This window comes from Caretta caretta, chromosome 1 (assembly GCF_965140235.1).
Source record: "Caretta caretta isolate rCarCar2 chromosome 1, rCarCar1.hap1, whole genome shotgun sequence".
In the NCBI taxonomy this organism is placed as follows: domain Eukaryota; kingdom Metazoa; phylum Chordata; order Testudines; family Cheloniidae; genus Caretta; species Caretta caretta.
Window position 1 is genome coordinate 21,420,325 of NC_134206.1, and position 14,800 is coordinate 21,435,124.

General features: G+C 42.5%; 1 protein-coding gene across 23 annotated transcripts in view; it reads right to left on the reverse strand.

The window, feature by feature from the left end:
* The window catches only part of DLG2 (discs large MAGUK scaffold protein 2), a 1,511,004-nt gene that overhangs the window by 391,222 nt on the left and 1,104,982 nt on the right, over positions 1-14,800 (reverse strand). For all 23 annotated transcript variants that reach the window (XM_048840921.2, XM_075126424.1, XM_048840889.2 and 20 more), the window contains 2 exons: positions 7,186-7,330; positions 3,683-3,821 (listed from right to left, as the gene is read on the reverse strand). In XM_048840921.2, the coding sequence (XP_048696878.1) occupies positions 3,683-3,821; positions 7,186-7,330 (284 nt within the window). The remainder of the gene's footprint in view (positions 1-3,682; positions 3,822-7,185; positions 7,331-14,800) is intronic.

The following is a 14,800-nucleotide window of genomic DNA, read 5'->3' on the forward strand; positions in this document are numbered from 1 at the left end:
AGAATGAGCTTGGCCCGATACACCTTGAGCTTGAGGATGACCTGAGGGATGACTGGGATCAGGGGAAAGCCGTACAGGAGAGCTGACTGCCAGCAGAGGTGGAAAGCGTCAGACAGTGAGCCTGGACTGAAGCCCCCTTCAAGAGCAGAACAGATGACATTTCCTGATGTCCCTTGTTGCAAATAGGTCGATTGTCGGGACGCCCCAAGCTGTGAAGATGACCTGGAGGACATCTGTCTTCATGGACCACTCATGGAAAAAATACCTGCTGAGATGGTCCGCAAGATGATTCTGAACCCAGCCAAGTGAATGGCTATCAGAGTAATAGTCTCCTCAATGCAGAACTGTCACAGTATGATCACCTCTCAGCAGAGCAAGATAGAGTGCCCCCTAACCCATCAGGGAGGTGTCAGTAATCACCAGCTTGGCTGGTGAGGACCAGACAAAGGGAACGCCTTGGAAAATATTCTCTGGATGCAACCACCAGGAAAATATTCTCTGGATGCAACCACCACTGTAAGGAGTCCAGGAACAGTGGAGGAAAACAAACCAGGTGTGTACACCCCCCCAAGGACCACAGGATAGCCCTGGAGACCTAGAAGGAGAGTAGCATCTTGCCATTTTTGTCTGAGAACAGTGTTTGTAAAAGGAAAATCCTCAGTGGCTTGTTGGACATTAGGGGCAATGCCCAAATTCTGCAGCCAGGAAGCTCTCCTCATGATGACTGTGGAAGCCATCACTCTGGCTGAGGTGTCCATGATGTCTAACACAGACAAATGCCCAAAATTCCTCTTGCAAGGCCTTGGGCAGCTGGTCTACAAACTTTGATGTAGCTGTTCAGTTAAAAAATATGTTACTTGGACAGCAGGCTTGCTGGTTAGCAATTCACATCTACAAGGAAGAAGAACTGTAAATCTTCCTGCCTCTGAGGATCCATTCATTTAGCGTCCCTATCCTTGAGGACTTAAACCTGCCCCACCAAGCTCTGTTGTTCACCGCAGTTACAACTAGAGAATTTGGGCCTGGATGGGAGAAAAACCCCTCAAATCCCATATGGAAATGAAATAGTACTTTTCCACGTGCTTAGCCACAGGCGCTATCGAAGCCAGTGTGCTCCAAAGGGCCTTAGCCAGTTTGAGAAGTACATCATCGATAGGGAGGGCGACTCTCCCAGGGTCTGATGAAAGACTTCCATTAGGAAACTTCCAGACCAGCTCTAATTATGAGCACTGTACAACAGTATCCAAGTTCACATACTGTTGCCCATCACAGTAGCATCTGAGTGCTAACAATTATTCTAAAAAAAAAAGGCAACATTATCTTCTTCCTTTCTAGCAGGTAAGAGTAAATGCTTGATTAGCATTAAGATATTTTTGTTTGATTGGTTCTGTCACACTTATGAACCTCTCCCTACCGGATGACAGTTTTATGGTTCCAATGAAATATGCTTGTCATGGCAGGTCACTGCTGCAGACAGAAAGCCAATCTCTCAGGTTACTAGTGCCAATATAAAAGAGGGCTTTGGTGCCAGACCTAAACTGAACACTATTCACTCGGGATCCAATACAGAGAGAACAACAGTGGGGTTCTCTAATCACGGCAACCCTTGCTGCTCAGCAGACAAGCTGATTTGTTTTGTACCAGTTATTGCATTTCCCAAATAGTACAAAATGCAGGTTGCTGCAAACATCTCACTCCAGTCCCTTTTTCCAGGGTGAGATACTTCACTCTTAGATATGAGCTGTAGTTATCAAGCATGGAGGTGATGATTGAGCAGATCATCATGGATAGGTCTGCATTCAATAGGATGGGGTGTAACCTTCTGGACAGATGGAATGGAGAAAAGCACGGGACATTCTTTGAATCCCTCCCCATCCCGCCTATAGCTTCAACTGTTTAAATGCCTCCTCACTCACACTCTGGCTTTTCTCCTCTTTCCGGATTCCTTTCTTGCATCCCCCGTGGCCTCCTAGCCTCCCTAACTCGTTACTTGCTCTCTTTGTGGATTCTTTACCTTACTCAATGCCCTCCTTAGTGCAGCTACCCTCCCCAGGCACAAGGATGCTGAAATCGATGCTGTTATACCAGGGCTGAATCTGGCCCCATATACTGCATTGCCAAGAACTAGGTATGCAGGATTCCTTGTTACAATATCACTTTCTTTAAATACACAGGCAGCTAGAAATGATGTAAACGGTATTGATCCAGGGAAAGCTTTGATCCAGAATTTGATGAAATACATCTTTTAACTGTTAACTAAAAATATCTAATTGGATGGAAGAAACTCCTATACGAAAACAACTCATTGGGTTAAATTCATCTTTGGTGAAACTCCTACAGTAGACTGAAAGAGGCAGGGAGTTCTCAGCACACTCAGCCAAGGAAAAGAGAGAACTGCAGGAAGCTGTTCCTTTATCCAAGCTAGGGGGAGGAGGTGTGTTTCTCCCACACTTTAACCCTTTGTTAAAAACAAATGCCATGAAGCCCTTTGAATACACCTGCCACACAAGTGATGTAGCTGAAGGGACCTTAGAGACATACAAGAGCAAACACACAACGAAAGCAAACAGAAGCTGGGGGCTTGAAGCAGGAATTACTGGATTGAGGTTATTAACCTGTGGTGTGCAGGTCAGTCATAATTGTCCCATCTAGCCTGAAAAGCTATGAAACTATGAAAATAGAAGAATATTGAAGGAAACAAGTACAATTTTCATTCTGTCATACTATACAGTATAATGAGAACTCATTTCATATACTTCATCTCTGTAGTAGCTTTAAAAAGAGGATGGCAGGGTGAGCAATGTTCTAACCACCCTTCAAATAAGAATGAAATATAAATTGTCTCAGAGCAACACTTAGCTGAAATACAGGATATAAAGAAAGGACGCCCCCCCCCACCATCTGCTTCAAAACCAACTCAACGGTAAAGCTCTGCTGTCTCATTTCCACATAATAAGGTCAGTCCATTTATTGCACCAAATACTCCATTGTTGTTATTTACCATAGGATCATAGAAAGGTAGAGCCGGAAGGGCCCTTGAGAAGTCATCTCGTCCAGTCCCGTGTTGAGGCCAGACCAAGTAAACCTAGACCATCCCTGACAGGTGTTTGTCTAACCTGTTCTTAAAAACCTCCAAAGATGGAGATTCCACAACCTCCCTTTGAAGACTATTCCAGTGCTTAACTATCCTTATGGTTAGAAAGTTTTTCCTAATCTCCACCTAAATCTCCCTTGCTGAAGATTAAGCTCATTACTTCTTGTCTTGCCTTCAATGAACATGGAGAACAATCAATCACCATCCTCTTTATAACAGCCTCTACATAATTACAATTTGATTGTTTAGTAATTTGTTCCAGTATCTTTCCAGGTATCAAAGTTAGGCTGACTGGTCAACAGTTCCCCTTTTTAAAGATAGATACTATATTTGCCCTTCTTCATTCCTCTGGGACCTCACCTGTCCTCCACGAATTCCCAAACATTATCGCTAATGGTTCCGAGATTGCTTTGGCTAATTCTTTAAGTACCCCAGGATGAATTTCATCAGGCCCTGCCGACTTGAATACAACTAACTTATTTAATATTGTTGAACCCATTCTTTATTTTATCTTGTGTTTCTTCCCCCTTGTTGTTAATATGCATTGCAGTCATTACCAAAGGCAATATATAAAGAAAGATATCTAACCTGGTATAATCATCCTCTACAAGCATGTGCTTTGGAATCGGTGAGTATCTTCCTGGTGAGATAGGAGCCAAAGACGCCTTGTACTCTAAAGTGCCATTGTTGCCAGTGAGTATATGGTTTTCCATTGGTGGAGAATAAGCTGATGATTAAAATAAGCAACTGTAGTGAGTGACATTTGCATTTGGTTGATGTGATAGTATTGTTTTAATTTAATCACCAATAATGTGTTTGGTGCTGTACAAGACACAAAACACAGACAGTTCCTGCCTCAAAGAGTGTAAAATCTAAACAAGGCAGTGAAGGGAATGAATGGCTAGGATTTTGTTTACTCATTCACTTTGTGTGGAGATTAAGGAAGGAGAGGATCTTTGGGAGGGATTTGGATGAGAAGGGGATGGCTTTGGAGACAGAGAGCAGGAAGGCATTTAATGAATAAGTGCATGAATGCAAAAAGGAATGGAGATAGTTGTAGGAGATAAGTAGATGAGAGGGACATTAAGTCTTATACCATCATTTTTAGAGTGCCAGAAGCAATATAATAAGAGACCCAGTTTAGAGAAAAAAATTAGGGGGAAACAACAGGTTATAATTTAGGACAGGGATTATTCAAAGGACCCTAGAAGAGTTGGGATCCCAAATCCCACTAAACTGAATTTTCAGTGCCAATTTAGATTGCATCATAATTTAGATCCCAGGAAAAGCTGTTAAGAAGAGTGAAAGCTAATATAGATATGATACATGCTAATGATTAACAAAGACAGTACTATGCTGTTTGCTTGTATTTTGCTTTGGGTCTCAAAACAATGGTGCTGGCTGGAAATATGTAATAATGGCTGTGACCAAATCTCTAATCCATGTAATCATAGGAAAGGAAATACTAAGGAGGAAAAACAAAGACATGCTTTTGCACTGATTGATGATTAATTTCCTTTTGAAATGGAAGTGTTTAAACTTTCTAGTCATAGGTTCAATCCATTCTTCAGATGGTGAATTATTAAATATTTTAAGACCAAATGCTTCTATAAGGAAAGGCCATTCCTTGCTAAGAGACAAACAAACTTGTATGTTGTGACAAAGCTCTGTCCTTGTCTCTGTGGCTCCCGCGTTTCCTGGCAGATTTCACTAGCCTCAGAGGCTCACCATGACCCTCCATGTAGCCCTTCTCTCTCTAGAGGCAAGGGTCACAGCCTACTGAGCCATTTTCATCATAAGCCAGCAAGGGAGGTGAGGAGAAGCTATCCTCCCTTGCACAATCTCTGTTGTCTCCCAGTCTCAGTGATTAATCATGGGGCAATGGGGGGAGCCCGGGCCCTCCCTCTACTCTGGGCTGCAGCCCAGGGACCCCAATAATATCAGCTATGGTATCTGACTTTTTAGAAACAGGACACATACAATTCCCTGGGCCACATGCCCACAGCAGCCCCCCACTTCCACAAGATCCACTTCACCCTTACCTCACGGCCTCCTTCCTTGTACCTGATATGGTTTGTACTGTTCAGTCTCTCCAACAGCATGGCTTCCTCCTACAGCTCTTGACACACCCTCACCTGACTAACTGGGAGGTTTTTAACTAGTTTCAGCAATCCCCTGATTGGCTTCAGGTGTCCCAATCAACCTAGCTGTCCTCCCTGCCTTCTGGGAAGATCTTAATTGGCCCCAGGTGTCTTAATTGACCTGGAGCAGCTGCCATTTGCTTATCCTTATGCTAATAGGGATTTGTTTAGCTTGTGGCTAATATATCTGTCTCCGACTACTTTACTATAGCATCTGGCCTTGCCCCGTCACAATGCACCCATCAATTACTGAAAGTTTTTTCAAGCTTTTTCCCTCACTGAAATTTCTGATCACTAATAATAATATCTAGCTCTTAGATAGCACTTTTCATCAGTAGATCTCAAAGCATTTTTACAAAGGAGATCAGTATCATTATCCTCATTTTACAGATGGGGAAACGGAGGCACAGAGCAGTGATGTGACATCCCCAAGGTAACCCAGCAGGTCAGTGGCACAGCTAGGAATGAAAACCAGGTCTCCCGAGGCCTACTCCAGTACTCTATCCATTAGGCAACACTGCCTCCCTAATCTTGTTCAACAGCATGCGCTGCTTCACTATTTTTGAAATACTATTTTGGAAGACCAGATAATCCAAAGAATTAGTAAGGTGCTAGAGAGCCTTTTTTACTCCTTAGTCACTGGTAAGAAATCAGCCCAGATTAGCAGTTAACAAATATCATCACCATCTGTTGGCTGATTAGTAGCGTCTGCTAAATAAACAGGTCCAACTGGTCTAGGTCCAATTCAGTGTAATATATAGATGTGCATGTTACAAAACCACTAATGCAGTTATCACCCTTTTATGGGCCATGTGAGTAGAAAGAACCATGTTTAGCTGGGCATGCCAAATCAGAATTAAGGGATAATGATGCAGAAGTGCCTAATCTCTGACTTTTACTGGGAACTTTTGTCTTTCCATCCCTTTGCTGGCTCCATGGCCTCTGGTGACAATTGCATTTTTGGCAGCTTGCCAGCATGAGCTGGGGTCAGTTGCTGAGACTCCCTACTCTCCTTATTTTGCAAGCCAATCAGACTGCTTCCTGGCTCATCTCGAGAGAGAGACTCAGAGGGAGCTTAAAGCAGGGAGCATTTACTGACTAATTGGCAAACGGAGGGAATCTGCAGCAGGCCAGCAAGATACACCACAGTGGCATGGATTAGTCCTGCCTGCTGGGAGAAGGGAAGCTAAGCAGAGGAGCCTGGAGCCTCAGTGACAAGGTGCCACCCCAAAGAATGGGGTACTGGGGAGGGGAGAACTACATGCACATTAAGAAGAGATGCACTGAGTGCAAGGGGAAGCATTGCCACACTGTTGGGTAGAGAAGCAGAGGATGGATATAAATAAGGGAGCGGATGGATAGGAAACAGGGGGCATTAGTATCCTGATGTATGGGGATGTAACTGATAGAATTGGATGGCAATTATGTAGCAATTTTTGGAGGGCAATTTTATGCTGTATGCAAATATTGTGTAAATTACAACTCCATTGAATGCAAATATCTTGTCAATTTTCCTCAAGCTTTTTGTTTGGTAAGCCCATGTAAGCAGGTCTTCTGCTGCCTGTGTTGTACCTGTCTTGTGAACTGAGCACTCCTCTCTCCACATTTGTTAATCCAAGATTTATCAAAATACTATATTTACATAAAAATATTTTCCCCTTAGTTGTTACAAAAGATACAGTGTACCTGCTTAAAATTCAACAATAGCATGTTGGAATAAGTTTGGTGGCATGGTTATCTTGTTACTTTTTGCAGCACAAGTCCAGAATTATTATTTCAAATATAACAGATCATGATAGTATCATATTTAATGAACAGTTCCATTTTTCAGCCTTCCAAGGCCTTGTAAAAGCTTCGCTGATGTACTGATATTTGTCTAGATTTGAAAAGTCAAAATAATCACTTAAAGCATGATATCACATATGAAATAATATGCAATGAGACACTTACAGTGAGTAATATCTGGTGGGCCATAAGGGTCAGTCATGTAAATGGTAGTGGGCTTTCCAACTTTCAGATAAACTACATCTGATGTGTTCTTCAATATTGCTACTGCCTCTTCATGAGTTACTTCTTCTAAACTGTAATTATTTACCTTAAAGGAGAAATTAGACAGATGAGTAAGGCTGGATAGATACAGAAGAAATATCCATATTATATGTACAGTTATCAATGATGGATTAAGAATTGTAGACAAAAGGTGCTGCAGATTATAGAATAGTAATGTTATTATACAATAAAGAAGAAAAATCAGATTAAGGTTTTATTTAGCAGCATTGGCAATCCCCAAGCTGCAATACCATAGCTCAGTGTAAATATGCCATTGTATCTGCTCCAGTACGACACTATTACCAGGTCATCATTAGCAGAAACATAACAAGAAACTGAAATAGCTGCATAGCAAACTGTGCACCAGAGGATGCAGGGGATATGTATACATCATAGCAGCCACTTGAGATATTGATTATCAGCATCTGGTTGTTGGCAGTAAAAGCCCAAATCACATTCTTATTAGTTACTTGGATACTTGATGATGTTGCACCCATGCACTAGTTCCTAATGGGACCTCATAAGTGAGTGACACCCTAAAATCTCTTTGCCCATTAACTTAAATGGATAGTTGAAAAGTTAAGCAGGGGAGGAAGGGAGACAAAAATAAGAGACTACTTTGGAGAGGTGGGGAGTGAACAGTGGCAGCTGTGGAACTGGGAAGGGAAGGTTTAACAGTAAAAAATGTGACCATTTTCTGGAGCTGTAGGTAGAAAGACACTGAAATAGTGAGAGGGTAGGTGATTAAAGACACAAGGTGTGGGCTTGATGCAGATAGTATATCAGGTGCACCAGGGCATCGCAAAGAAGAGTATAGACAAGGTGGGGCAGGGAATTGTGTCAATAGGAGGTGCTAATCTAGATTACTCCTCCAGAAAAAACTTTATGCAGGAGAAAAGATCTTGTACATTTTGAGGCATGAGGACTCTACTGCATAAAGGTACTTCCTATGTATATTCTTGTACAAGGGAAATGAGATATATTATTAACAATGAATCATGTTTATTACAGTAGTGCCTAGAGACTAGCCAAGGATGGGGCCTCACTGTGCTAGACATATACACAACACAGATTAGTAGACAGTCCCTGTCCTGAAGAGCTTACAATCTACACTGACAAGACGGCCACAGGCTAACGGGAAAGGGGCAAGGATAGGAATATAGATTCATATGGATACAGATTTCATGCAAATGACTGGTATGCAGAAGTGACTGATATTAAATCTCTCTTGCTTATTTATATACTTTAAAAGGGGGATTCAAACCGTGAAAATTCAACTTTTGACTAATCTATGTAAGCACTGTTCCTGACACAGCTACCCTCTTGTTTCCCTTTCCCCTCATCCTCTGTTACATACCTTTCTGTTTTGTCTCAATTCAGATAGTAAATTTTTAGGGGGCAGATCCTAAAACCATCATGAAATTGATTAGAAAGATTCCATAAGGTGGGGTATGTTTTTATTTTCAGGTATGCATGATGAGACAAGTGCCATGTTTGTATTAATTGAAGGTTGTAACATTGGGACTCAGAGAAACCATAAAGAAAATAAATTCAGCAGTCAAGACAAGTGAGATAAAGCTACAAATGAGAGTTTCACTAAGCAAACTTGTTGGGGGAAGCAAAACATGAAGAAATGGTCAGAACTATGAAGGACATGCAGATTGCCACTTGCAAAAAATAAGCGGTCACAAATATTTGCAATACTTTTGTTTATGCTCGTAACAAATACGTGGAAAATATACATTTTGTCCTCTCTCTAACTACAGGACTCTTCAGAAGGGATGCTTAGAACACTGATTAACAGTGCTTGAAGAATAAAGAAAAGGTTAAACAAGACTGAAATCAGCCAACATCCCATCCATTAGGACAAAAACTATGTCTACACTACGAACTAAGGGTGAGATTCCCAGCTCACATACAAACACTCGTACCAGCTCAATGAGAGCTAGCACACGTATAAATAGTAACGTAGCCGCAGTAAGACAGGCAGTAAATACATACCCATGAGGTTCAGGTGGGTACACTACTGTTTATACTAGCTCTAATCAAACTAGCACAAATACATGTATGTGAGCGGGGAATCACTCACCTAGTTCATAGTGTAGACATAGCCGAAGTCTCCCAGCAGCACACGCTGTCCCTAACAGGCATCTATACAAAATGTACTACACAGAAAATTGGAAAACAGCCCTTTTAAAGTGCTTAAAATTTATTCAGCTCTATCCATTATGTATTTGGCACAGGCCATAATAAGTTTTTCATTCAATATATAGACTAAGAGCCTCTTTCAGATTTGAGAAAAGCTTCTGTTCTCCATTGCAGAATCATGAAATCCCAAGAGCTGTGTGGCCTCTTGCTATGCCTACCGGGTAAGATCAGAGATCAAACTAAAAGGGACTCCATTTCAATCCCGGCAGTCTTTTCTTGCATTAAACAGCTCTGGCCCTGTCTGAGACAAAGATTTATCATGATATCAAATATGTCCCATTAGTGTGTACTGCACTGGAAACTGCTTATTTTTTCTGTCAAGTTCTTAGCTGCTATCTCAGATCTTTTTCTCCCACAGAAGTGCAGTACTCCCAGTATCTAAGATAATTGGACCGGGGGGAAAAGTGTGTTGCCCTTCTGCCAACTGGTAGCAGACTTTCAGGGCCTGCTAGGTCAGTTTCCTGTCTGGAGCAGAAATTGGTGCTGCTGAGTCAGGTATTTTCATAGTGCACTGTATTTCTACAAAATGCAGATAAGTTTTATTTCCTTTCACAGGGATGATAACACATAGCACATAGGCAACTCCCTCTTGCAGAAACCTCAGCTCAGGTATCTGTGCCCTGCTGTAAAGGAAGTTACCTTGTGCTTCTGTCTCTCTCTCTAGGGCCTCATGGCTTATATTCTGTGCTCCTGCTTCTCCTGTTTCAGCCCCTTCACTTTTCATCTAGAAAAACCCTAGTTAAAGGTCGCTCACAAACACCATATGACTTGGAAAGATGGGCTTGAGCATCTACCTTCCTTTTGTGCAGCGGCTTTGTAATACAAAAGATGCTTGGATGGGTCTAATGACCTAGAGCAGGGGTGGGCAAACTACAGCCCTCGGGCTAGATCTGGCCCACGAGCCATTTTAAGCCAGCCCGTGAGTTCCCACTGGGGCGCCGGGTTGGGGGCCGCACCACGCGGCTAGGCCCCACTCCGGTGCTCAAGCTGGGGCACTGGGTCGGGGGCCACACCATGTGGCTGAGACCCGCTCCAGCGCTCCAACCCCCTCGATCCCAGTGCTGAGCACCCTCCTGCACCCCAAACCTCTCATCCGCAGCCCCACCTCATCTGGTATGTGTGAAATGTTGGCACACTGTCAAGAAGGATGAGTTAGTAGTTTTCAGTTCAGCATATAGTGTTATGTTGGCAGGCAAGCAAATGTAATCTAGGGTCAAGTAAAGGTCACTTTACTGAGGTCACTTCAACACTGCAGGGAGAGGTCAGTCAGTAGGGTTGCCAACTTAGTAATATTTCAAAACCAAAGGAGTACTTGTGGCACCTTAGAGACTAAGCAATTTATTTGAGCATAAGCTTTCGTGAGCTACAGCTCACTTCATCGGATGCACGAAAGCTTATGCTCAAATAAATTGCTTAGTCTCTAAGGTGCCACAAGTACTCCTTTTCTTTTTGCAAATACAGACTAACATGGCTGCTACTCTGAAACCTGTCATTTAAAAACCAGACACTCCAGCAGGAGGGCCGGAACCTCCCCTGCCCCGCCTCTCACACACACCCCAAGGTCCCACTCCTGCCCTGCCTATTCTCTCCAAAGTCCTTCCCCCTCCCCCCTTAGGCCCTGCCCTGCCTCTTTCCCCTGAGGCCCCACCTCCAGCCACTCCTCTTCCCCCCCCACCCCGAGCATGCTTTTCTCCACCCACTCACCCTCCTCGCCTGGGTCAGGAGGGACTTTCCTGTGGAGCCAGGGCTGTGAGCTGCAGCCGCCTGACACAAGTAAGAGGCAGTCCTGGCTAAGTAGGGGCTCGTGCGGGTGATGACCCGGTGCCTCCCTGCCTTCCACCCCGCAGTAACTGGACATTGGGTGTCCAGTCAGAAGATCTGGCTGGACAGTGTCAGGACCCCTTTTTTAACAGACTTTCTGGTCAAAAACCAGGCACCTGGCTGCCCTATCAGTCAGGCAGTTAGTCCAAAACTAGGTGAGAGTCACCAGACCACAACAGCAAATAGACCATAATACTATGTAACAACTTTGATTGATAGCCATATTTAGCAGTTCTGATTGGACTATAAGAATAGATCAATCAGAAAGGATATAAATTTGACTGGAGGAAAAGGAAGGCTTGAAAGAATAGCCAATCAAAACAGCTCAAAAACTGTATGAAAGACAGAGAGTCAGTTGGCAAAATTTAGGAAGTTAGGAGCAGAAGAAGAAGGAGAAGTCAGAAGAAATCAGAAGAAGCAACCACAGTGTGACAGCAGAAAAGGACCGTGACAGAACAGACGGAGAGAAAACTATGGAGGGTAAGCACGCTAGCTATAGTGTAAAATATAGATATAAATAGGATTAATGAATATGTGTCTGTATGTTTGGGTTAATAAAAATGTGTCTGTGTTGTGAATGTTACATTGTTTTATATGTATAAAGTTTAAGATTGCTGTCAATACCAGCAGGAGACTGACCACTGCAAACAGAACACAGCCATTTAATATTGGGCTAACTATATGTTTATAGTTTGGGTACTTTTAGGCTGTATCCAAGGATTGTTTATGTTTTTGCTTTATGTTTAGACTTATTGTATAGTGAAAATTGCTTTTACACTAAATAAAAAAAAATACCGCGTTTCGGAAGAATATGCCCTGGGTGTCAATCAATTATATCGGAAGGCTGTATTCATGTCCTCCCAAAGGTAGCAAGTCTAAACTGTACTGGGAAGTTGTTCCTAAAAGTATTTCCCACAAAACCCCAGCAATTTCTCTAGGGTGGACCCCTTTCACCTTGCAAAAACAGGTAAATGGGTCACCCAAAGGGAACTTCTGGTAAACCCAGGAAGGGGCAATATGTGAGCTATTCTGGGGGTACTTTGGGTCTGTTTTGGGGGTAACAAGACAGGCAACCCAGGAGACTGAGGAGCAATTCCAGGTTAGGCTATCAAGAGCCAGCCTAATTTTCCATTGGACTCCAGATCAGAGAGCCTCAGGATGACCCTATCCAAGGGGTGAAGACACTGTAAGAAATCCCAAGTCTATTTATTTTATTTGTGACTCTGAATTTTATGCTGGACAATGATTTACATCATTGCATCACCCACTAAAGAACTTCTTCTCAACTCACATTCTGCCTAGGCAGGTGCTGGGAGGGAGCTGAATGGTTTGGGCCCATTGTAAATGTTAGGAGGTGAAGGGTTTAAGTAATTGCTGCTATTTTGTTATTCTAGTTACAGTACTATTTTCCCTTATTCCTTTTCCTTTGTTCCCTGTATTGTTATTTTGGGGATTGTGATAATTGTTTTATTCCTTGTATATTGGACTACACTTCTAGTACATTATTTGGTAGTAAACGTTTTCCCAAAGGACAACACACATTGTATTGCACTAGGAGGAGTCCCCCTTGGGTGGAGGTTTCGTGCGCCAAGATAAAGAACCCAGGACCTATACCCCTGGGGTGATGGGGCAGAAGCTTCTCCAAGCAGCAGGCAACAGGGAGAAGGCTTAAGCTACCCATCAGACTCAGGTTACACAAAGAAACCAGAAAGGCTGAAAATGGATTATGAAAGAAGGAACAAGACGGCAGGCTCAAACCACAGATCCAATGACAGAAAATGGAATAAAATGGCAAAAAAGGAAGGGAATAAAGGAAGCCTACAAGCCTAATCAAAGAAGACAACAGTGATGGGAGACATAATACTTAAATAAAGTTGCACAGGAGGTATGTAGGAAGAAATTCCACTTTACATTTAACAACCATTGCAACATTCCTTCTGCACAGCCTCATTCTTTCAAATGTAATCAAGGGGGCTGTTTAATTTGGAAATTTTCAGGTTCATCTTGAAAAATGTGAGGCACTCAGCACTAGCTATAGTAAAAGTTTTGGTTCCTCCTGTTGATCTTACAATCACCCTAGAAAATCACTATCAGGAAAGTCAGAAAAGAGTAAGTGGAGGCAAAATAAGAGTGCCAGAGGAACATACTTGTTTTATTTATTTTTCCCTTTTTAAGAGATAATTGTTCTTTTTCATCTATTGACTTAGGTTTATTGAGATTTGATAGGGTTGTACTTATGGAGATAGAGGGAGATGATTCGGATCCTGGTGGTTACGTCTGCCTTTGTGTAAATACTTTTCAGGTTATTTTCTCCAGGAAGTGGAATTTGTTGAAGTGAAATCTTGAGCATTTTCCTGTGAACATCTGTGAACTGTTGGATGTAATTGGCCTATTGCCACTGATGAATGTGCATGTCCTTTTTAAAGCGCAACATGATTTAAAGAGCTCTACAAAGAGAAAGAAGGGGGTTTTTTATGCAGAAGTAGTAAAATTGGTTTTAAGTAAGTAAGTTTGTTTGGGTTAATTGCCTCTGCAGTACCCCATTAACTGTTTAGTTAATTGGACCAAAGCTGGTGCTCACTGTGTGTAGAGAGGAGCGTTTGACTGACTGATTGTGTTTAAATGGCACATACTCTTTTATTCCCTTTCACTTTACTTTGCTTAGTTTATCAGTGGCTATGAGCCTAAGGGACTAGGGTTTGAAACAGAGGGGAGTTTGGCTGTTTGCAAGTACTTCAAGAGTTGGTGCTTTAGGTGAGGTGTACATTACAGGCCTATATCAGTATAACGATGACACTCAGAGGTGTGAAAAATTTGCACCCCTGAGCGACGTAGTTATACGAACCTAACACCCCGTGTAGACAGCGCTGCGTCAATGGGAGAGTTTTTCCTGTCGACGTAGCTATTGCCTCTTGGGGAGGTGGATTCACTATGCCAATGGAAGAAGCTCTCCCATCGGTGTAAGAGCTTCTTACTTAAGTACTACAGCGGTGCAGCTGTGCGGATGCAGCGTTTTAAGTTTGGACCTGCCCTCAGAGACTAACAGGGAAATAAAGAAATTGAACTGACAGATATGAGGCCATATATGCACATATAATGCAACACTTAAAAATGGATGGCACAACCTGAGTCTAAGGCAAACTCCATATTGGTTTTAATAGGGGTTATTTTTAAATGACAACTTGATATAGCCCTTACAAGTGAAAATCTTAAACTAGGAATAGGAAGGACATATGGGGATGGTGCATCGTAATATGGATGGCCTGGATAATGAGAAAGGCAAAAGTAAAAAACATAGTGAGTAAAGGAGGTGGACTACATTGTTCCACTGGAGGGCACTGGTGGCTACCAGCAAGCATGTCTTGGCCAGTGAGCAATCACAGACCTCACTGAAGTTAATGGGCGTGATAGCTACCTTTCATTCAGTTTAGATGAGGGAGCAGTTATATGCCCCTTTGTTTAGAGATACCTAAAAGAATAGAAGCTA